The 23,577-nt window shown below is 42.8% G+C and overlaps 1 protein-coding gene across 1 annotated transcript in view; it reads right to left on the reverse strand.

The window, feature by feature from the left end:
- Positions 1–14,769, reverse strand: part of LOC308326044 (zinc finger E-box-binding homeobox 1-like) — a gene marked incomplete at its 3' end in the record, with an annotated part of 79,476 nt that extends 64,707 nt beyond the window's left edge. The window contains exon 1 of the mRNA XM_080778855.1: positions 14,648–14,769. Within this exon, the coding sequence (XP_080634981.1) occupies positions 14,648–14,714 (67 nt within the window). The 5' untranslated portion in view covers positions 14,715–14,769. The remainder of the gene's footprint in view (positions 1–14,647) is intronic.
- Positions 14,770–23,577: the final 8,808 nt, after the last annotated feature.

The raw sequence follows: 23,577 nt of genomic DNA on the forward strand, positions 1-23,577 counted from the left end.
AATGTGCTATATGTCAATATAGCTTTCATCATAACAATTGTATCCAAGTAACAGTTTCAGATCTGCAACCTGCACAATATATTGTACACCCAAGACTATAGGACACAAACTGGGATTGACCATATTCACACACTGGCCAATACCATCTTGAATCTTATGTAGGTACAGTATAGGTAGGTAGGTAGGTAGTTAGTTAGGTAGGTAGGTAGGTAGGTAGGTAGGTACTAGGTAGGTAGGTAGCAACAACAAGCGAGGACACAGCATAGCCTACCACCTGCATCCTGTACTGGCATTGACAGAAAACAACATGCATGCATGCATGCATGCACGCACACGCACGCACGCACACGCACACGCACACAAACACACACACACACACACACACACACACACACACACACACACACACACACACACACGCACACACACACGCACACACACACACACACACACACACACACACACACACACAGGTGAACAAGCTACCCTGCCAGGCCCAGTAGTACGTCTCCTCCAGAAGAGATAGAGGGAGCCAAAATCCAGCTGGGAGAGTGTTCCAGCAAACATGAGCTCAGCTCAGAAACGACAAGTCTGTGTGAGAGAAGGGAGCGAGCGAGCGAAAGAGTTTGCCGTGTTGTGCGTGGCGTCCGTCCCTCACAGGCTAAGGAGCTGACACATCAGCCGCCGTGTCACCGTTGTCACTGGCACTGCGAGAGCACAAAACCCGCTATGGTCGACAAAACGCTGCGGTGCCAACTATACACTCTCAGCAAGCAGCGGAGGAACCAGCTGCGTGACGTGTCCCGAACGCTTAGCAGTAAATGACAGAAAAGACAGACGAGTCGAGACGACAATAGAAGAAAACAAAACACACACACACACACAGGCTAGAATCTAGAATCCTGCTATAGATAGATCTACCGGGGACCATGAAATATTAACAGGGACCACGCAGATAAACATACACTATGTGCATGGCTATAGGCTGCTTTGTACCCCAAAGCACAGCTGCATGGCTCCATGGATGTAGCCAGGACAGCCTATACTTTTCTTTAGTATGCTTGACCCCAATGTGAAAGGAATACTGTGTAATACCCATTAAGACACACACACACGTCTGCCGATCATGTCCCCATCGAGGTGAATGCCGGTTATGTGTCAGAACAGAAGCACATCAAGAGGTCATGTGCTCATCTTCATGCTGTGCCAGTGGTTTCGCTATAGTAAGAGAAAGGTCTGTACTCTGTACTTCCCCATAGCATTGCTGTGTGGTCATCATCTCTAGGTCCTTTATTGGGAAACTTTGTTGATTTTCAACCTCACAATAGCCATCGCTATGTGAGGTTTTTCAGGCCAATGACCCATTAGTTGAGAGAGATGAAGCTGGGACCCACCCCCAATACATATTGCCTTTCATAGATGGTATTTTATATGTATTTTCAGACATTTGACCAATTACCCAAACCACACCACTACTACTGCTATTTTTGGACACACACACACACACACACACACACACACACACACACACACACACACACACACACACACACACACACACACACGTTCGCACAAAGACTTTCTCACTACAAAGCCACAGTGTGTGTGTGTGTGTGTGTGTGTGTGTGTGTGTGTGTGTGTGTGTGTGTGTGTGTGTGTGTGTGTGTGTGTGTGTGTGTGTGTGTGTGTGTGTGGGGGTGGGGGGGTATATTGGCCGTATTGTGAGCATGTAGATCGACAACTTTTGGTGAGCGACAGGGTTGTATGATGGAAGTACAAAATCAGGCTTCAGCAACTGTCATGTTAGCTCCTGTCGCTGAAGTGGAGATTTAGCCTTTAGTAGCTATTCAGTCTATATTTTGTTCCTTATTTCAGAAATTTCTTTTGGAGACTGTGTGTGCGCGCGCGCATTCCGTGCGTGCGGAATGTGGTATGTGGATCCATTTATGTACTTTGCACACAGCGTCTTCATGAAAGCACCTCAATTGTGTGCAAATAATGATTTATTTTTCTCTCCTCCATGTACTATTGTTGCGATTCTTTTGATTATTTCTTTGTTATTGTTGTAATTGCCGCTGCGCTGCAATGTTGAGGAACCAAAAGGGAAGGAATGGCACTCTTCTTGTGTACCCGTATCTATGACATGTAATAGAGATTCTTGAAGCCTTGCACAATGCACACACGTCCTTTCATGCGTGTAGTAGGAGGCACAGTGATATATAAGCTGTAGTTTATTTAATCCATATAGATATAAATAGTGCAGATAGCTAGGTCATAATTAGGCACCTCACTTATTATTGCTATGGGAACCGTTCAATACCCTCTGTGAGTGCATGGTCATTAGATCTCTGGCCCACAGTCACCAAGACAAATCCCGTCATATTTATTATAGTGATTATAATAATCCAGCCACTTGTCCCTGCAGCCTCCTTTAAATAGGAGTGGATCCTACCACTGGACACAGACTCAATTAGCACATGTCTCATCAAATACTTCAATAATAAATACTCCCATAAATATAAGCCCTTGCTTGCGTAAAAGTAACCTAAACATTCTCAAGTGGATGGGAGGAGAAATCTGTGCCGCCTCTATTAATATATACTCTAAGAGGAGAGACAACTAACAAACAATCAGTGAACATTTAAATTCCAACACAAGCTGTGTATATATATATATATATATATATATATATATATATATATATATATATATATATATATATATATATATATAGGGCACGGGTTGCCCCGTGCCAATGGGGAGAAACCCAACGAACGCATTGACTTCAAAAACATAAAACTTGCTGCCTGTGTAAGACGGAGAAATAAAGTGTTCTGCAATCTCTGTTTCTGTGACTGAACGTTCCACTGGACATGACAGAAGGGAAAGTCAGTATAGACACAAACTGTATAACACACAGCAGCATATTTGGGTGATATTTGCTACTATGCATCCAAACAAACAAACAAACAAACTATTTATGGACTTTTGTCAGTAAATTATAGTCTCATACGAAACATGTTGGCCTTTTTAACCTTTTGTAATAATAGTGCTGCTCAGATCTTTTCTCAGAAAAGGTTAAAAAAAAGGCGATGTACAAGCTGCGCATCGCAAGCTTATAGATCAGTTGGGCTATTTGTGCTTTTCTTTTTTGACAACTTAGGACGATTTCCTCCAAAAATCAATGGATTTAAAATAGAGACGGCCGCCATGTGGAAAATGGTTAACTCTTAAAGTGTGCAGCACTCAGGAATTCATAGTGTACTGTACGTACAGATCTAAAAGGCACTCTGTGGCAGGATAATCACAGGAAGCAGTTTCAATTAACACAGCATCACCCCTGGTCCTCTGCTCTGGTCCCAGCCATTCATCAGCTGCATGCTGGTGGGTGTGTCTCTGGCCCTACTACAGCCCTTCTCCGTAGGGACACGCCAGCCTCCCCTAAAAATCCCCAAAATGGGATTTTTACTCAAGTCGTGACCAATTACAATTGGTCCGGGACTCACAAATGGGTCCCGACCCACTGTTTGGGAAACGGTGCACAAACGCACGCTCGTGTAGCCTCTAGAGGGCCCAATTAGCTGTAATTCAATAACCCACTAACAACACACTGCCATGCTCATTGTCTCTGCCTCTCTCACTCACTCTTAAGACATGGTTTGACTATACATTGTGCACTGCTGCTGTTATTTCATATACTGCTATTATGATGACAATCTATTTCCACACTAACGTCTAAATATCCAGTTAATAGTGTATTAGGTTTCAGTGTGCGTGTGTGTGTGTGTGTGTGTGTGTGTGTGTGTGTGTGTGTGTGTGTGTGTGTGTGTGTGTGTGTGTGTGTGTGTGTGTGTGTGTGTGTGGGGGGGGGGGGGGGGGTGTTTCTCAAAGAGGGTTCCTTGAAGGGGCTATAAATGGATCAGGTCTGTAACTCTTTGTGGCGGTCCTTCAAATTACAAAGTTTGAGAACCACTGTTCTATCCTACTGTTCCCTTCCATTCCGTTTCATTCCAACCTGTTCTCAGAACCAGTTCATCCAATGGAATCAATACAACAATGGGATTGAGAGAGAGAGAGAGAAAGGGGGGAGGGGGGTAGAAGGGAGAGACTGAAAATATCACCACTCAGCTTCTAATCTAATCTTCCTCTCCATCCAGCAGTGGATGAGTTGGGAGAGCAGAGAGAGAGAGAGAGAGAGAGAGAGAGAGAGAGAGATGTAGCGAGCGAATGAATGACGAATTCAAAATATCACTATCCAGTCCACTAAGCTTCTAATCTAATGTTCAATTCCATGATTTTATCCCATTCCATTTGATTCCATTCCATCCGTTTCTATCCAATTCCAGTTCCATTCCGGTTCCATTCCGGTATCTGATCTGACCTGTTGTGTTGTGGTGTGTGCGTGACGTGTGCGTCCGCCGCGCGGCGAGGAGGTCTCGGGGGTGTCTTTAGAGAGGCTTGGCCCTCTCCTAACCCACCTGTCTACTGCCTGATGATTTATGTCCTTTGAGACCAGGACCGCTGGGAGGTCCTCTCTCTCTCTACTGTTCTGCCCTTTTGTCTGCTTTGTTGGCCCGGGTTTGTATTCATTATTGCTGTTTCATTGCTTGTAATTGTTACTTAACTAAGTCTTTTTTCACTTTGTGTGTTTCTTTCTTTCTTTTTTTTTTATTTAGGTTGTATAAGAACAAAATTGTGCTTTTACTTAACCAGTTAACAAGTTAACAACAAAAGATTTCTAAATTATGTTTGGAAAATGTAACGTGCTTAAGAGTTCATCGCCTGGTTGGGAAAGCAGAAACAAACATAGGTTGTTTGAACCTTCATCGTTACGTCATCCCACTTCAACTCGTAAGCAAAGGCTGTTTCATCGTTACGCCGGTGAGCTACAGTCTAGCGTCTATTCTAGTGGCTTTATCTTCAATATAACTGTTTACAGTCTAGCGTCTATTCTAGTGGCTTTATCTTCAATATAACTGTTTACACTTTACAGTCTAGCGTCTATTCTAGTGGCTTTATCTTCAATATAACTGGCACGCTGGAATGAGAATCCATTCAAACACAGAACTATCACGGAGCGGCAGCGTCGTACTTCAGTGGCCACTAGCTGGGAGATTATTGCTCGACTTAAGTCAGGCCTGTACTACGTACTGCTCAAACCCAACACTGTACAGAGCAGTGGTTCCCAAACTTTTGAGCCCTGCGGGGCTACAGCAGCCCTGCGGGGCTACAGCAGCCCCGGGGCTGCGATTTCATAACATTCCAGGAGCAGTGAGCCTCTGTTCTCCTACGGCAGGAAGGACAGAATGGCAGGATATGCAAATGCTGTGCGCTGCCGAAAGGAGGAGAGGAGTTTCCCACCAGCCCAGAGTGTGAAACAGTGCTCTCCTTTACACACGCACGCACGCGCGCACACACACACACACACACACACACACACACACACACACACACACACACACGCACACACACACAAACTGTGCGCACAGGCAAACACCCACTCATACACAAAAGCACAAGTGCCATACACACAGGCTTGTGAATGGGACTCTGTCTTTTGATGCACGTACAATTGCACACACAAGCGTAGATATGCAACGCACGCACGCACACACACACACACACACACGCACACACAGGCACGCACACACACGTGCGCACGCGCACACACACACAGTCACACACACACATACACACACACACACACACACACACACACACAAGGTAAAGCAGGAAGGTGGTCAGTAACTGGGTCTTTTCTCTACATGTTTTTCTTTTACATCTACCCCTTAGTAACACAATAGATACCATTTCTAGCCTTTCACTGTAGAGAGCGCCCAACATTCAGCTGGAAGAATGGGCGTGATGGGAGAAGAAAATATGTTATTCCTGGAAATGGGTTAAGCCTAAATTAAACTTAAGGTGGGCATGGACGTGTATTTTTCCACGGTGCTGGTGCTCGGGAGACATTTCACATGCTGCTTCTGTACCTGTATTGAGTCTAATTATACAGGTTGAAATAGTGAAAGTAGCCTCTTTGGACAATTTATCTTAACAATGAATACTCAACAATATTAATATACCTATAATGACTTGGTTTCAAATCAATCATTCCATTTGTGAATTAATCTACAGATTAATCACCAGGTGAAATAACTAGCTGGCCCTGTACGCAACTTTGTCTTGTGTAACGTTGACACAGACAGCGGAAGTGCAACCCTTTTCACGGTGGATTCTGACACATGCGCTGTAAGTAACATTATACTAAACTGCCAGATGATGCCACTTGCCTGCAAGGTGCAGGCAGCATGATACAGCCATTCAGGTACTTTCAGTTTCACTTCAAATGAGATTTTGCTGCTCAGTTACGCTTAACGCTTCCACTTTGTCTAAGTGGCTATAAGGCCTATAGTCTCTCTCATGTGGGTGCAAGGGGAACGCGTCAGGTTTCACAATACAACTTGCACCTCTGTGTGAATGGCCAGGATTAGGTTTAAGTCACTAACCACCTTTTAAATTATTTCCATGAACATATGGCCTTTTCAAAATATTTACTTAATATATATAGGCCTACAGCGCTGTTATTAATCATATTTAAAGGACTTTGGCTGACCTAAATATTGTACAGTAATGTCTATTTATTGTTCTGTTGCCCTTGCCAGGGTGTCACCGTGTAGGTAAAGTTGTCAATATGTTATAGCACCGATGCAACAAAACCATACTTCTTTGCACTTATCTTGACAAAATATGTAATGCTTTACACTTTTGTTCGACGCAGTCTAGTACCTGGCCTGTTTGTAGCAAGTCTACCTGCAGAAACCCAGTATGAGCTGGGTTTCTGCACCAAAATTACACTCTATTTTTTTATTTAATTTTTATTGTGTCCTGTTGTTGAGGAAATGTGTTGTCAGGGTTCGATTGAGCCATCTTGCCTCATTCTGTGCATCTGCTCTGTCAAAGTGTTGTTATATCAGCCTGGGACATCATCTGATCACAACAACAAAACACTAACACTAACACAGGGAAGGATCAATTAACTTAATGAATGACATTTAATGAATGTAAATCCAAAGAAATGGAGCCCTGTTGTCATGCAAAGCTCTAGAGGAAAGTAGCGGTTTCCCACCTCAGAACACCTGCACACCTGAAACAAATACACACACAGACACACGCACACGGCGCGCGCGCGCGCACACACACACACACACACACACACACACACACTGAAGCTATCAGTCACAGCAGCAAGCAACATCACTCGAGATACACCTCCCCCTAAACATAAAAGGTCATGGGAGGGGCTTATGCTAAGTTGCTAAAGACATCCTGTAGTGCTTTGTCATTCTGCAGGCCCATTTGTTCGAGGAAAACAACACACACACAACTAACTCACCCTCACTCACTCACTCACTCACTCACTCACTCACTCACTCACTCACTCACTCACTCACTCACTCACTCACTCACTCACTCACTCACTCACTCACTCACTCACTCACTCACTCACTCACTCACTCACTCACTCACTCACTCACTCACTCACTCACTCACTCACTCACTCACTCACTCACTCACTCACTCACTCACTCACTCACTCACTCACTCACTCACTCACTCACACACACACACACACACACACACACACACACACACACACACACACACACACACACACACACACACACACACACACACACACACACACACACACACACACACACACACACACACACACACACACACACACACACACACACACACACACACACACACACACACACACACACACACACACACACACACACACACACACACACACACACACACACACACACACACACATCATGGTGGTGTCATGGTGCCAGAGGCTCTTTGGGCCAAAGAGAAAGTAACATGCATGACTAATGACCATCAGTCAGTTAACACACAGCCACTGTTGACCACTTCAACCACTTCCCTGTGATCACATGATTTCATTCATGATTTCAATCTTCACGAACATTCACCAGTTAAAAGACACTCTAATGACAAGATGTCAACAAACAAATGACCAGTTTCTGCCCTTTGTGCAACTGATGAAAATCAGGAATGGTTAAAAAAGAAAAACCCCCACTGCAGGCATGTGATCAAGGAGATGTTGTTGTTGTTTACTAGTGCCAGTCACACATGAATGGGAATTGTGTACAAAAAAACGGTAACACTTTGCTTAAAGGTCGGGTCTATAATGCATTCATTATGGACCCGCTTCATAACACTCGTTATAAATATTTATAATTATGCGTTGCATAAATTGACTAACATGTATACTAGGCTACAGTTTAGTCATCGTGTTTCTGAGAAAATCACTAATGGACTTTGCTTATGTTGAGAGGAGACACTTGGAATTATGGGCCTCTTGAACACATACTTTACCATACTGGACACTCAATATTTATTCAACAATCAAATCTACACGCCAACGCCATGGCATATCCATTCATCTTAAAATCTTGGAACTTTCAGAATCAGTTGAAAACTATGAAAAACTATATTGCCAAGTTAGTATTAGTTTTATACAAAGACTTTGCTTTAATAATAATTGAAGAGCAAATGGACATTGTAGAACATACATTGAGTACACATACATTAGACAGAGTCCGATTTTAGCACCAGCTAATACAGCTGTTGTGTTGAACAGCTAGGCCTAGGAGCTCTCATGAACAGACCAGGAATGGGAGTAGGCTGCTGTGTTTATCCTGCTAAGGTATGTTAACACCAGGCCGCATTCCTCCAGTCACTAAATTGTAGTGTTAGATTACAGGCCGGCTGGGAGAGCACTCACATATGCATGCACACGTACACACATGTACGCGCAGATAAACACACCACCGTAAAGGCAGGGTGTTGGATGATGCAGCCATGACAAAGGCTTAACCACTCTCAACCTGGCGCGGTGTCCCTGTTTTGGGCGTGCCATTTGTAGGTGAAAATTCTCAAATATTCTCAAAGATTTTCTAAAATAGCTCACAACTATTCAAACTGATTTTCAACTGGAGTCACATTGTGACGTGTTGTAAAGCTTTATACCCAGTTCTCATACTGCAGCGTATGCATGTTATGGCTAAAGCAGCAACAGGAAGGCACTGTGTGGAAACGGCCAACACCTGTTTGGAAAAGTAAAGATTAGGCAAAGAGGAGTATAGCCTACAGCCCTACACAGAGACATATATTCACAACGAACATTTATATGATTGAAACCATTCTGGTGAAATCTACAGTTACATGTAGGTTAAGCTTAGGGATATAGGTTTAGGCCAGTTACTGAGGTTAGCTAAATAGACTAGCATCAAAGAGGCATCACTACCTCACCGGGTGCACTTCCGGCAGGCGGGAGTCTTCTACAGATCATGCTTGCATTGGATGACATGCACCAGTCCCTCAACTTTAACATGGAGATGTTTTCTAAATCAGTTCTTTAACTAATAGAAACGGAAAGCAAGGAACTGCATGGACTGGAGGCTTCTTATTCAGGGGGTGTACTGTAATGTCCTATGCAGATGCGTGAATGCAGAATACAAATTGAGAGCAAACATTACGCTAATTAATTCTCCACAATATGTCCTTTGGTTAATTAGTCAGAATATGTCTTGAGCGTATCAAATGACATTTGTGTTTTGTTTGTTTTAAGACTTCAGTTTGTCTAATGTCCTAAATCTGTCCCTAGAGTGAAAATGTAGGGCAGATTAAATGTATTAAGATGTGTTGCATTACTAAATGACGCTTCGTTATCTTCAACAGAGCAAGCAAACAAGCTGTGTCTCTATCTAAAAGTCTAGTCCAAGTGAAACACAGGAGAAATTATGACGTACAGTATGTCGCTGACAAACTTGTGTTCATAATGATTATAGACACCAAAGGTTACAAACACCCTGAAATGTATACTGGTAGCTACAATTCACCAATAATAACTGCAAACAGGCATATAGGCTATAAAGATTTTCCCAAACTGAAAATAAACCTGCGCCATAGAACAACATCCCAATACAAATGGACATAGTGGTTCTCAGTGTGGGGTCCTGGGACCCCAGCTAAATTACTACATTAGGATGGAACCTCCTTAAAAACAAAAAGGCAAAATAAGTTTGAGAACTACTGGTCTAGTACATATCACATGTATGATGGGGCACAGGCTATATCACTCTTCTAAGAAATAAAAAGCACTGAATTATAAAACCAGAATGATACATATTTGTAAACATCATCACAATGAAAATAGGTTCCGATGTGATTTGGATTGCAATGATTCTAAACGTGGTGTCCGGAGGAACCCCAGGGGTCCTTGAGAGACTTCCAGGGGGTCTCCTCTCCAGCTAAATGATTGATAGTTTGTAAGCAATAAATGGAGCCGTAAGTTCATTTGGTTCCTTTTGTACACTCTCAGAGTTACTTCACATTGTTGGATAAATTGTTGGATTGTACAGTGTATGGGGTCCCAGAGACCCCATACACACAACAATCGTATAATATGGGTGGTCTATTCAAGTACGTTTCAGGCCCTTTTAGCTGAAAGAGAACCGAAGCAGGGACCCAAATAGTATGAAATTGTGTTTATTATTTTTTGCAAGAGGCTTTCAAACTAGCTCACCACATTTAGTTCATTGTCTCCCAATGTTAGTTGAGCATTGAGAGATTTGAGACTATAGCTTCAAAGCACTGAAACAGTGGTATAAAGTAACTAAGTAACTAATTTACTCAAGTGCTGTACTTGAGGATGTCTTTACTTTATAGGAGTGTGTCTAATTTTCAATACGTTTACTTCTACTCCACTACATCTCAGGCAAATATTATTTATACTCCACTACAATTATTTGAAAACTTTAGTTACTAGTTACTTTGTGTTGCTGCCCGGCTCTTGCCCCCCAAAAGGTGGGAGATCCGGCACTGCCCTTGGCTCCATTGGTCAGGTGCCAGTGGTGTGCACATCTTGTACTGTATCTGGGCCAGGTGCTGGATATCAAGGCAAATATCAAGGAGAACAAGGTAAAAAAACATCCACACACTGGTTTTAAAGCTCCCTTGAAATCGTTTCAAAAAATATTTTAGCCTGATGGAGACCTATATGAGATTGAAACGTTGCACCATAAAAATAATTGAGCTTTAAAACCAGTGTGCGGATGTTTTTACCTCCTTCTCCATAGAATGGATGGTTGGCACTATCATCAGTGTTGAGTAAATTAAATGTGTTTGTTTATTATTTACAAATTATCTTTGGTAATAATAATTAATGAATGCTGGTTTCATGTTCATTCATGTTCATCATATCAACACGTGCGGCGGCCGACATATAGTAAGGGACCTCCTATAATTGATAGGCTATACTGTAGTACTGTCTATCTATCTATTCTATACTGTAGTACTGTCTATACTACTGTCTTATTTAGCCACATCTGAAAATCTATATCTATAATAGCCAATACTATACCAATTCTGATGGGGACCCCCTGGAAGTCCCCCAAGGACTCCTGGGGGTCCCCAGACCCCACTTTGAGAAGCACTATATGACTATTATGAATAATCCTAAATGCAATAGGATATTGATATAGTGCTCATCATCTAAACTTAAAAGCTCTCAGATCAATGTTGCAATGCCTATACTTTAATATGTCAACAATCAATGTGTTTCTATTCATTCACAATCACATCAAACGGACTAGCTATAGGCTAATAGCCCAGGAGGGCTCCAGTTGTGACGGACGTCACAAATCACAGCACCTTTTGCCATCTTGGTTGCGTGCTGCGTATACCGTTATATACGGGGTTCAGCGCGAACCTAGCTCGCTTCAACAATAACACAAAAAGAAAACCTCGTGAAATCACAACAAGACGTCGTCAGGAAGTAAAACATGCACATTGATGTGTTATGATCCAAAACAGCGTCGTTTTAATACACCTTTATAGGTGTTTTCGCAGCCGCATGCATCACCTATCGCATACCTGCGGCTCCGCGTCTCTCCTGCTCAATAAAAACACAGCACCGTTATACCCCGCCTTCCTTCACTGCAGTAACGGTGCTGACCTGACCGCCATTCCTGCTATAGTCTCCCCTGGCTGCTCCACGGGAAATTGCATAAGAAGAAGTAACGGGACACACAATAGGTGGAAATAAAGGCAAGGTGGGACAGCCACGGGGGAAAGGTGGAAAGCACACGGTGTGTTTGCAGCGATTATTAAAGCAGATAATAACACAACCTCCTTTAAGAGCCACATTCTAAAAGCTTACCTATACACACACCAATAACCAACCGTTTGTCTATTCTTCCCCTGCCTGCCTGTCGAGCACACGGAGCTACTATAGACTAGTAGGCTACTCGCTCCACGAAACGAGGCACTAATAAAACGAAACACGAGCAAACAGGACACATAACATAACAGACGTGAAAACGCATGTTGATATAAAAAAAAATCCCGCGAGAATGAAGCGGAAGGAAGGAAGGAAGAAAGGGAGGAAGGAAACAAACAAACACCGACACGCTTTATTATTATTAGCCTCTACTCTATAGCGTGCTGAACAAGCCCATCGCGTCCTCCTCTCATCTGTTTACCTGCACAAGTTGACATGTCTCTCCTCAGCCTTCTTCTTTAAACCACGACAACCTGGCTGGGCTGGAGAGAGGGGAGCCTTGTTGAAACCACACCACGCACCCGCGACCACGCGCGCACACTCACACACACACACACCGACGCTCTTTCCTGGCAGCTTCCGTTATAATGGTGGACTAGTCTGGACTTCAGAGAGCCGCAGGTGTTATTTATAGGACGTTTGTCATCCTCCGTTATATCCGTGCGTGTGTGCGCGCCGTGCAGGTAAACATCCTCCTCCGCTCCGCGTCGCTACACGGCAGCTCCTCCTCGTGCACGTCGCTTCGCTAGGCGGCTCTCCTCTCCTCTCCTCCTCTCACCGTGCGCGTGTGTCGCCCACCGCGTGGCGTCAGCAAGCACACGGGCGGAAAAAAGGTGCTTTTTAGTTTTCCAGCCCCCGAGCACATATAGGCTATTGTTTTTAAATCCTAACAATCTAATTTAACATTTAAATTAAACTCTATAAAAGTATAGGCCCACATCAAATGCAACTCAATGCATGCAGCCATGATGAGGCTATACACTCTCGAAGTTAGCATGCAGGATAAACTAACACTGAAGGATGTTTTATTTTTATGCACACCAGCACACGTTGCTATAAAACATTTCGTTTTATTGGTTCAGACGATAAAGGTCAGGTAAGAAACTACCCAAATGAGGCGTTTCCTTCCAAAACTGTCCAAAATGCAACTCATATATATAGCCTACTGTGGCTCTTTTGTAGCCTATTACTTACACAGTAGGCTATAGTTCCAACCGCGCACCTATTATGTAGGCTAATAAAGATTCGATCCTTTCTGCAGGGAAGGCACACCACCAACCCATAAATCCACTTTTAGAAAACCTATTGTACTTGTCCATCTTTCGCTTTTCTTTAACACATCTTCCACTCATTACATGTGCTGCTAGCTATAGGGCGCTATAGGGCTACCTACAGCTTGAGAATAGCATTCCTTATATAGCCAAGACTGCAGCAAAAAAAGGAAAAACACCCATACACACACTTGTTTTTTTCTTCACTGCAACGCTTGCACACCCACAGGTGCAATAACTCATCTTCCGTAAAGCAAAAGTCCAGCATTATAAATATGAGTAGCCTATATTCCGAGGTAAGCCATGCTATTGATGCCACATGAGAGGAATGACAGCACATCATATATCGTCTGCACATCATACATACATAAAAAAAAGTAATCTTATATATGATGAAAATGTAACAATAATGTCCAGTTGTCCACTATTTAGTCTTACCTTATGCCCGGCAAACATGTGGCTGCGTTGCAGTGCAGCGGGGAGTAGGGCTGGAGTGAACAGAACACCCCATGGTTGATATAAAACAAACATCCCGTCGCAAAGCCAACAGCACCGGACCGGAGCAGATAGAGCAGCGATCACCTCACCATCATATCCCAGTCCCAACCAAAGCTCGTTAAAATTCATGCATTCGTTTTGTCTTTGTGTTTTGTTATCCCCCCGAGTGTGGAGACAAAACGTCTGCAAAACTATAAAATTGACTTATTGTGTCGCTTAAACAAATAATGCAAATAGTAGGATATGAACGTATTGTGGGAGCAGCAGCAACTTAGCAGCACACCACGCCATCTCAAGTCAAAGCCCAGCTGCCCAGGAATACATAAGAATAAACTGAGCAAACTGTGACTTGTTTGAAGATTTCACACCCTGCAGTCCGCATTCTGGGCCACCAAAGTGACAAAAGTGCACAAAAGCAGAAGCAGATCTAGAGAAAAGTATTTAACAAACAGGCGCTCCCACCATTAGACCATTGGAGTGGATGAGCGGAATAACGGTCCTCATCATGCGCCGCTAGGCGGACACAGAGCAGAGCCAGGTATAACGGTACACACACCACATTGGAATAATATGCCCACTACTTTCCCAGCGGTTCAACTTGTCTAGCGCGCAGCCAGGAACAAAGTTCAAAAGTCTGCAAAGAGACGTGTCGTGGTGGAGAAGCTCACGGTCAGTCCAGCTCAGTTGATTTCCCAGCCTTTTACACACTTTGACTTACCGCTATCCACGCTATTCCGCTTCGGGTTCGCCTGTTTTCTGCGCTTACACCTGGGGCCATCCGCCATGATTCTTTCAGTGTGTGTGTGTGTGTGTGTGTGTGTGTGTGTGTGTGTGTGTTTGTGTGTGACTGTGTATGTGTGTATGTGACGGTGTGTGTGTGTGAAATGCAGCCGGAGAGTCCCCCCCCATCATGATCATACCCCTCCCATCTCCCATACTCTCTCCCCTCCCTGCTTGCTTGCTGCATGCACCTGGTTTGCGACACACACTGCTTTACGACATCACCTTCTCGCCAAAACGAACACCTCAGCACATGGCCCCTCCTACTGGCCGCACATGTCTGTGTGTCAGCCCCTCCCCTCTCCGTCTCCACCATTCACAGACCTCCCATATCCTCCTTATCTGACTGTGGCCCGTTATACAGTGAATTACACTAGCCACTTTCAACACACTTTCAACATGGTTAAAACAAAGTTTTAGCTCAAAAATGTACAGTACTTTAAAAAAATATATAATATATGTGTAAAAAGCTATAAAAAGCAGGTACAAAGCAGTGGCTGCACAGTGCACTCACTAAACTCAATTCAGTAGAATAGATAGTGCAGCTAAAAACGCTGATTGGACTCATGATTAAAGCATTGACATCAGGTGTGCCTGGAAAACTACTGGAGCAACTACTTCAAAACAAGGGTCTCACAGTGTCAAAATAAAAGTACATCTACCTAAAGTTGGTATCCGGAAACTCGCGATTTAGTGCATTTTAGTTTGACATCACCTTCATTTAAATTGCATTGAATTGAGAAAGAGAGAGAGTATAGTAGTTGTTTAGAGTTAACACTAGAGAAAGTAGGAATGCTAAAGGTTTAAACATCAAAGTACTGAAACAATGTAATTAATTAGTACAATCCCTGAAATGGTAGGCCTACTTAATGGTATTCACATACTCAAATTTTTATCATCATCTAGCTGTCCATTTAATTTCACAAATTAATTTGATCACTTTGGAAATGAACATCTATGGTCCAGGGTTTGGACATACTGCACTGATGAAGACAGCATCTTAGCATAACGATGAAGTAATTGATGAAGAACTTTCGACTTGGTAAACTGGCGAGTTCTCTGGTATTCCCTAAAGTTTACCTAGTTTACATTAAGTAGCCAGAGGGTTTAACAACATGGTTAGTGGTTAATCAGCAGGTGTTCCACAGTTAAGAGAATCATAGCTGGACATGCGGGTACACATGCTGTGTGTTATTCTTATACACTTAATTTACATAATGAGCTTGGTAGTGGTGGAAAAAGTACCGGTACTCTTCCAGGGGTGCTAGCCCCTCCTATGCCCAACTTTGTTTGTTTGTGTGACTTATAGCGATGATTTGATTGGCTGATCACCCCATAGCGATGGTTTGATTGGCTGAGCAAAGTACATATCAAGGATAAAAAAAGTGAGGACAGAAAAGTGAAGACGGAAAAGTGAGGACGCAAATTGTGATTGGCCAGAATGAGATGATGATGATAAGAGCGCCCCTCACGTCACACAAGTGTGATTTGTTTTTACTTGATTAAAGGTATCAATGCAAAGAAACACTCCGTTACAAGTAAAAAGTGTGGTAATCAAAATTTACTTGAGTAATCTAAAGTAAACACTTTTGACATATTTCCCCCCCATTTTGGAATGTTTCAATGCACATCCAGTCCCAGAACCAGATAAGAGAAGCAGGCAGTCATGGGTCTTTACTGTGATCTCTGTAGAGAACAAGTGGTTTAACAGTTAGCATCAGATCTATGACCGTGGGCTTTGTACTGATACAGAAGCCCACACAGCAGAAGCACCCCCCCCACACACACACACTCAATATTTTCAATATGTTTTTGAAAATAGATGATTAACAAGCTCACGGAAGCTTGGGTGACGGCAGACTGCTGGGTGAGCGCTGGCTCTTTAGCATGGGGGGTCAGATCAACATTATGGAATGAATTCTGTATGTGAAGATCCCAGCGATCGAAACGTTGAATAATAATAAACCAGTTATTCCTTACCAGTGTTGCGGACTCCATTTCTTTCTATTATACTGCCATTTGTCCAGCACCTGGGCTAGCGTGGATGTGCATGCTCTATTACTATTCTGTACTGGCCATATATGGAGCGTGTCTAGAGTGTGCATGGTTTGATGAGGTCAGATCAACATATGGAATGTCAGAATAGGTCAACTCCTTATATGGAGATCTAAAGGTGCCAGTGTCTTGAGTGTACAGGGTTTGATGAGGGCCCAGGTAGGGCCGGGCCTTAATTTTCGGGCCTGTTGAGAACTAATGCACTAGTAACTTTGAGGGGGGCCCGTCTAGAGTTTGAATGGACAGGTATCAGCCAAAAGGAGACATTGAAGAGGAAAGAGGATTTCATAGTAATCTGCGACCTAAGGTTGCAACCAACACATTGTGCTGCAGGAACCCCCTGGACTCCCATCCAAGACCCCTGCAGAGTCCCCACGCACTACTTTAAGACCGACCGATTTAGATTAAATTTATTCAGAGCAATGAATGCAACAGTAGAATAACGTCAAACTCAAGGTGTCCAAAACATTACGAGCGACTGAGGTGTCTCAAGGCCTAGTTATAGCGTTAAGGCTATCAGAGCCCTGAACAAGGACAAGGACAAACAAAAAACAAAACAAAACTGCATTTAAACTGAAATACTGTACCTCCTTTGTTTCGGTTCACGCTGTCACTTTAGCACTAATGTACGTGTATAGCCTAAAAGTGTATTCATTATGTATATAATACTGCAGGAACTGTCTATGAATCCAGATACCCCCCATATTCTGCTTTTCCCATTGCTGCTTTGTGCTAACAAGTTTTACCTGTACTGTACTGTCAACTTTATTTGTCATCTTTATTCTTCTCTTTTTTATTCTTATTTCTAATACATCTAGTATTATCATAATTAGGAATGGATCTTAGGTTATATTGTTGTTATTAGCAGTCTTGTGGAACATGCCACAACAGCCACACCAACATTGCTGCTTGTAGGCCTACCTACAGTATACAGTAAGTGAGTGACAAATCAAAATCTTTTGAACTCTTGAATCTTGAATACAATAAAGCTGCAGTAAAGATTGCATGTTCCGGAAGACAACTGTTCTGTTCTGATCTTCCGGAAGACAACTGTTCTGTTCTGATCTGATGTGATAAGAGACGTGCAATAATTAACATTTATACTATTATTAAACGAGATGCCCAAATACGAAGCAAATCATTCTGGTCGGGAGGTCTGTTTACAGTCCCAGAGAGAGAGAGAGAGAGAGAGAGACAGAGAAGGTTTTGGGTTCAGGAACTTCAGGGACATGTAATAAGTTCAATGACAGTTCATAGCGGGTCAGTGGAGTCTCTCTTTGCGGTCCTGTCGTGCTATTCTTGTACCTGACTAAGATCAGGTTTCCTGTCCCGGACGTACCAGGTGCTGCAGTACCTAAGCCCCTGTACCTCTCATAGTCAGCTGACCTGTTGTGTATTTGTCCAAAGGAAGGAAGGAAAAGATTGAGATGCATGGTGTAACACAAAAGTGCTTTGTCTGTGTTGATTGCGTCACCATAGGCTACTTATCTCAACAGCATCCTGGTGAATGGAAGCACACAGTCAAATCCTCAGCGTTAATGCAACTCTGGGGGCCAAAATACTGTGCCAAATGGACCCTATTTTAATTAGACTCAGTTATGTTATCCATTTGTAACTCTGAGAGTAACCAAATGGACCTGTAATGGTATATTTGGTTGCAGTTGTACCCTCTCAGAGTTAACATAAACACAGAAGGATTTTTACTGCTTAGGCTGTGGAGGTATGTTAAGGCCCCTAAGGATACGACTGTGCTATACGGTCTGTAAAAAGTGTTTTAGCACTGATGTGCTGCAGGAAGGGAGTTTCCATTCACTCATCATTCACGTAGGTGTAGAAGTAGAAGCAAAACGTCAAGAATCACCATGACCTGTTTGCCACATGTATGCAATCCACAGTTTTTCTATCTATTGTGTACTCATTAATTTCCAATTTCCCTCTTTACTTGCTTTCTTTTCTTTTCTTTTCCTTTTCTTGTTTTGTTGTCCTAATCTTGCCATTGTCTTTCATTTGTGTAATCTTTTTTTGGGGGGAAAGCATTGTGAAGTGCTTTCACTTGTATGAGTTGTGATCCGGGCATCCTGTGTCTCCATTATGGTGCTGAAGTAAAGAAATGTAAATGGTCTTTCCTCCACCCCCATCAAACACATAATTCGTATGCCAACTATATTATATGTTATTGTAACTTCATCATCAGCACTACATATACACCTAGCGACACCTCTCAGTTTATGTGTCTCTCTTCTCATTGTTTCAACCGTCTCCCTCGCTTTCGGAGCCTTTCTTTATTGCTCTGACATGGCTGTCACCCTCTCTTTCTTTAGTTCTGTGTGTGTCTGTCTGTCTCTCTCTCTGCATCAGGGTTGCCTACAGTAAATTGAATCTCCTGTTGTGAGAACGAGGGGAGTCCTACCGCATAACAACAAGACAACAGGTACCTATTGTCGTGTTACCTAATCATTGCAAGAGGAAATGGACACTATTACGCTAGGCTAAATTGCTTCTTGCAATTTCCACTTCAGTAAGAGATCAGCCAATAGCGTTGGTGGATTGGCTTTCAAAGATGTGTTGTCGTTGTCATCGCCCTGGGCAAAGGTCCCATTGGTAGTAACAAGTAAAGGCTCTTCTATTTTGAGAGTGAACCCCCATATGACCCCCATACGATACCTTTAAGACCTGTACTGTCTGTTAGGGACTGTTGACTTTTGAATATGACTCCTGCATGGACTCACTTGCACATGGCCTACTAGGATGTAGCCCACTTTGCCAAACTTTGACAGATACCTGCAAGGGATTGTAGCGCTACTTGTATTCAGCCAGATGGCCCACAGTAGTAGTTATAAATATATTCATTCTCATATTCATATTCACTCTTGAAAGATGTCCTCATATCCATTCTTATATTCATTTCATTCATATACTCAGTGATGGTAGTTATGTAAAATGAAGATACATGTATTGCTATACATTTATCACCAGTTGTATATGAACAATGAGGATAGGCTATGTACGTATGGATAAATACCCACACAATTAACATACCTAATCAAATCAACTAATCAAATTATTCCCGAGCGCGGCACAGCTGCAGCTCACCGCTCCTTGGCTGTGGCTCACTGCTCCAAGAGATGGGTCAAACTGCGGTAACGTGTGTGACAAATTGTAAGAATTTGACTTTGACTATAAAGATCACAACACTGACCTCATCTAACCCTGGATAACCATACTGTACATGGAGAAGACTGGATCATCACCTAGATCTGCATATATGGGGCTGACCCGTTCTGACATTCCATATGTTGATTCCTCCCCACCCGTCCGTCCTGTTCTGACATTATATTATACTCATTGTTGTTGGACATACAGTACATGTATTTGTTCATATTCATTGCTGATAGATCCATTCTATTGATAGACTGCATATACACTATATTCATTCATTTAGATATCCAGTGTTGGTATCAATAGTACCATTATTAATATTTATTTGGTTCTTGTCTCTTGCCTGTAGCTCTCCTGTCCTGTGTTATTCTCACTGGTGTTGCTGCTATATGACACCTGAATTTCCCTCAGGCGATCAATAAATGTTTATCATCTTATCTTACCTGCTCTTTTGAGAGTGAGCCGATTAAATGGTAGATGTCAGCCTATAGCCATAGTATTCCCATATAGTGCGGTGTCAATCCATTCAAACCTGCAGCAACACCATTTGTGTTATAAGTGTATATGTTTTCTCACCACAAATCAATTAACTTGAGTTATAACTGCTCTCTTCAACAACCCAACAATGGAGGGGACTGCAGTGGAAAGATGAATAATGCAATTTCGGTCAGGATGAGTAATGTGGGAATAAATCACTTGTCTGGGCGAGTAGCTGGGGAGATGATAATGGCGGGTTCTCATGCAGAGCTTACACGGCAGAAGGAGAGGGGAAGGTAATTCATCTATTCTCACTGTGGTTTTCTATATATTGCTGACAGAAAGGCAAGTAGGGACAATCTGGAAGATGGCACAAAATGTGGAACGATGGGGTGGAGATAAAGTAACCAGCGACAGAATGTACTTTACATAATTCATAATTTGAAGAGGCCAAAATTAGGCCATATGTGATAATTTGTTCACCTACTGGGTTAGTTTAGTCTTCTTAGATTTTGAAATGCACATTTTGAGTACTTTTTATGGTTGATTCTGATCTAGATTTGATTAACAACACCTCCCTTTTCCCTCTAGTCTACATCATGTCTTTGCCAAAAATATCCGATCTACAAGCTCACAGCAAACTTTAGATCGGCTATTTTTGCTGAATGTTCGGCTTGTTCGCTCCATAATACGGAGGCTTCATTTGTTTAATTAGGCCTCAACACACAGTAAATCCAATCTAAGATAACAGAAGGCTATATGGATATCAAATGCAAATAAACCTAAAAAGAAAATAATCTACCACAGCAAAGGTTTTTCACTTTTCTTTTCCGTAACAAAAATCTGGCTTTGGTATTGGTTTATATTATATTGGGATCAAAGAGTGGAGCGGATCAAGGAGGAGCCGTTAACAAGGGACCATTGTTCCCTATATGTGGAGTTAAGGCAGCCCAGTCCAGTCATGTGAGTTCCATGTGTCCAGCTCTTTAATGCACTAACAAATGAGGTCAGACTCCAGGTATGGGGCTGAACAGCAGGGGGTCCCCGAGGGAGACCATTGCTTTACGCACACACGCACGCACCCACGCACGCACCCACGCACGCACGCACGCACGCACCCACGCACGCACCCACGCACGCACGCACGCACGGACGCACGCACATGCAACATGTATGCAACAAGTATAGGTGCATACAAGCACAACACCTCTGTGCTCACACCAGTGGTGGAAAAAGTACTCACTTTACACACTCATTTTACACATTTACTTAATAAAAGTATCAAATACTGCAATCTAGAAATGGACTTTTACCGTTACAAGTAAAAGTCCGGAATTCAAAATGTACTTGAGTAAAAGTACAAAAGTATTAATCCATATAAGCATTGTGAGCTTGTAGATTGGCTATTTTCAAATGGCCGAAATGTATAGGGCTGAAGTGGTTACTGTAAAAGTACAATATTTGGATCCAAGATGAATACTCATGTAAACTATGAATAGGCCTACCTCAAAATTGTACTTAAGTACGGTACCTATAAGTAATTGTACTTAGTTATGTTCTACCACTCACTCCATACAAGCACATATACACCTCTGTGTTCACATGAAGGCACACACGCACGCACAGTGTCGCACGCGCACGGTCCCGGTGGAGATGAAGCCATGCACAATGACATCAGTACCTCCTGCCCCCACATATGTGAGTCATTACACAGGCCAGCGCAGAGCAGAGCTCTTCTTATTATCAAAGCTTTCCTCTATAGAATGAGGTAGGGCAGAGCAGTCCTACATCACTCCAGACGTTACCTGGAACGACCCTATTGATCCTGCATGGGCTTCAGATGGTAGGAGGCTGCCCGCTGCCGGCCACGTAATTTGGATTACAGAGTGAGTAAAGAGAGTCCATCGTGCCTGTTTCATTTTTAATGCGGTGTGTGTGTGTGTGTGTGTGTGTGTGTGTGTGTGTGTGTGTGTGCCTATCTGGTATTGCAGTATGTGTGCACTCACATAACCAATCACATGCTTTCCTGTGGAGTTTGCCCTGGCATACATACAGAAGTGCGCGCACGCACGCACGCACACGCACACGCACACACACACACACACACACACACACACACACACACACACACACACACACACACACACACACACACACACACACACACACACACACACACACACACACCTGTTGGTAAGCTAACTAACTGACCTCTTGTCCACCTGTCAGTATGCAAAATATGGTAGCAGACCTTGCCCTGTCAAACAGGACTCTTATCTCAGGTGGCAGGAAGCGGGACATGGACAGGTAGCTTATCACTAACCTTTCTGAAACTCATCATTAAAATAAAAACATCTGGGTTTCCGAGGCTATACCCACAGCTCTGCCTGAGCTAAACCCAATCATGTGGTTTTGAAATCGTCTTGAGGTAATACTATATAACTGTATTCTGTTATCTTTACTATTTTATGAAACAAACTGAACAGTGAATCCCATCCACCTATTTGCACTTAAAAAAACCGTTTACTTGCCAATGGCCAAATAAACACATATAATTCAAACTGTGCCCCTGCCTCTACTCTGAGTGTGGGTGAGTGTGTTTAGCTGTGTGATCCATAGGCATTATTGCAGGGGGGAGTCACTCTGAATTGAACTGTTATTGTATCCAATTCATAATAGCTAAAGTATTACTGTCTGTCGGGCGTTACTTTTCTGAATATCCCACAATATTAAGGACATATTTAACTAGCAGAAAAACACATTTTCTCATCTCAGGCATTAAATTAATATTTGTATATTTTTTTATATAGAATAATATAGGGGTTGAGTCAACCCCGGGCCGTAACAGGGTTGTGATTTTTACTCAAGAGGACAACTACTCTATACCTGTGACTGTGGCGATTAAGAGGAGACCACATGGCATGCATGAGATTAAGAAATCAGATACATTGTTGAAATAACAAACATAATTTTCACAAATAATATAATTGTTTTGTATATTTAGTCCATGTAACAGAGTTGAGCTGTAAATATGTTGTTCAGAGGACTTGTAGAATGGTTCCTGTCGGTGATGTCACTAAAGGGCATGTTCATTATTGTTATGGAGGGGAGAATGACTTGTGTAACAGGGTTGAGTGCGACTGAGGGACAGAGCTTTATATTGCTATTTTAATGATT

This window comes from Protomyctophum bolini (genome assembly GCF_963924005.1).
Source record: "Protomyctophum bolini genome assembly, chromosome: 12".
NCBI lineage: Eukaryota > Metazoa > Chordata > Actinopteri > Myctophiformes > Myctophidae > Protomyctophum > Protomyctophum bolini.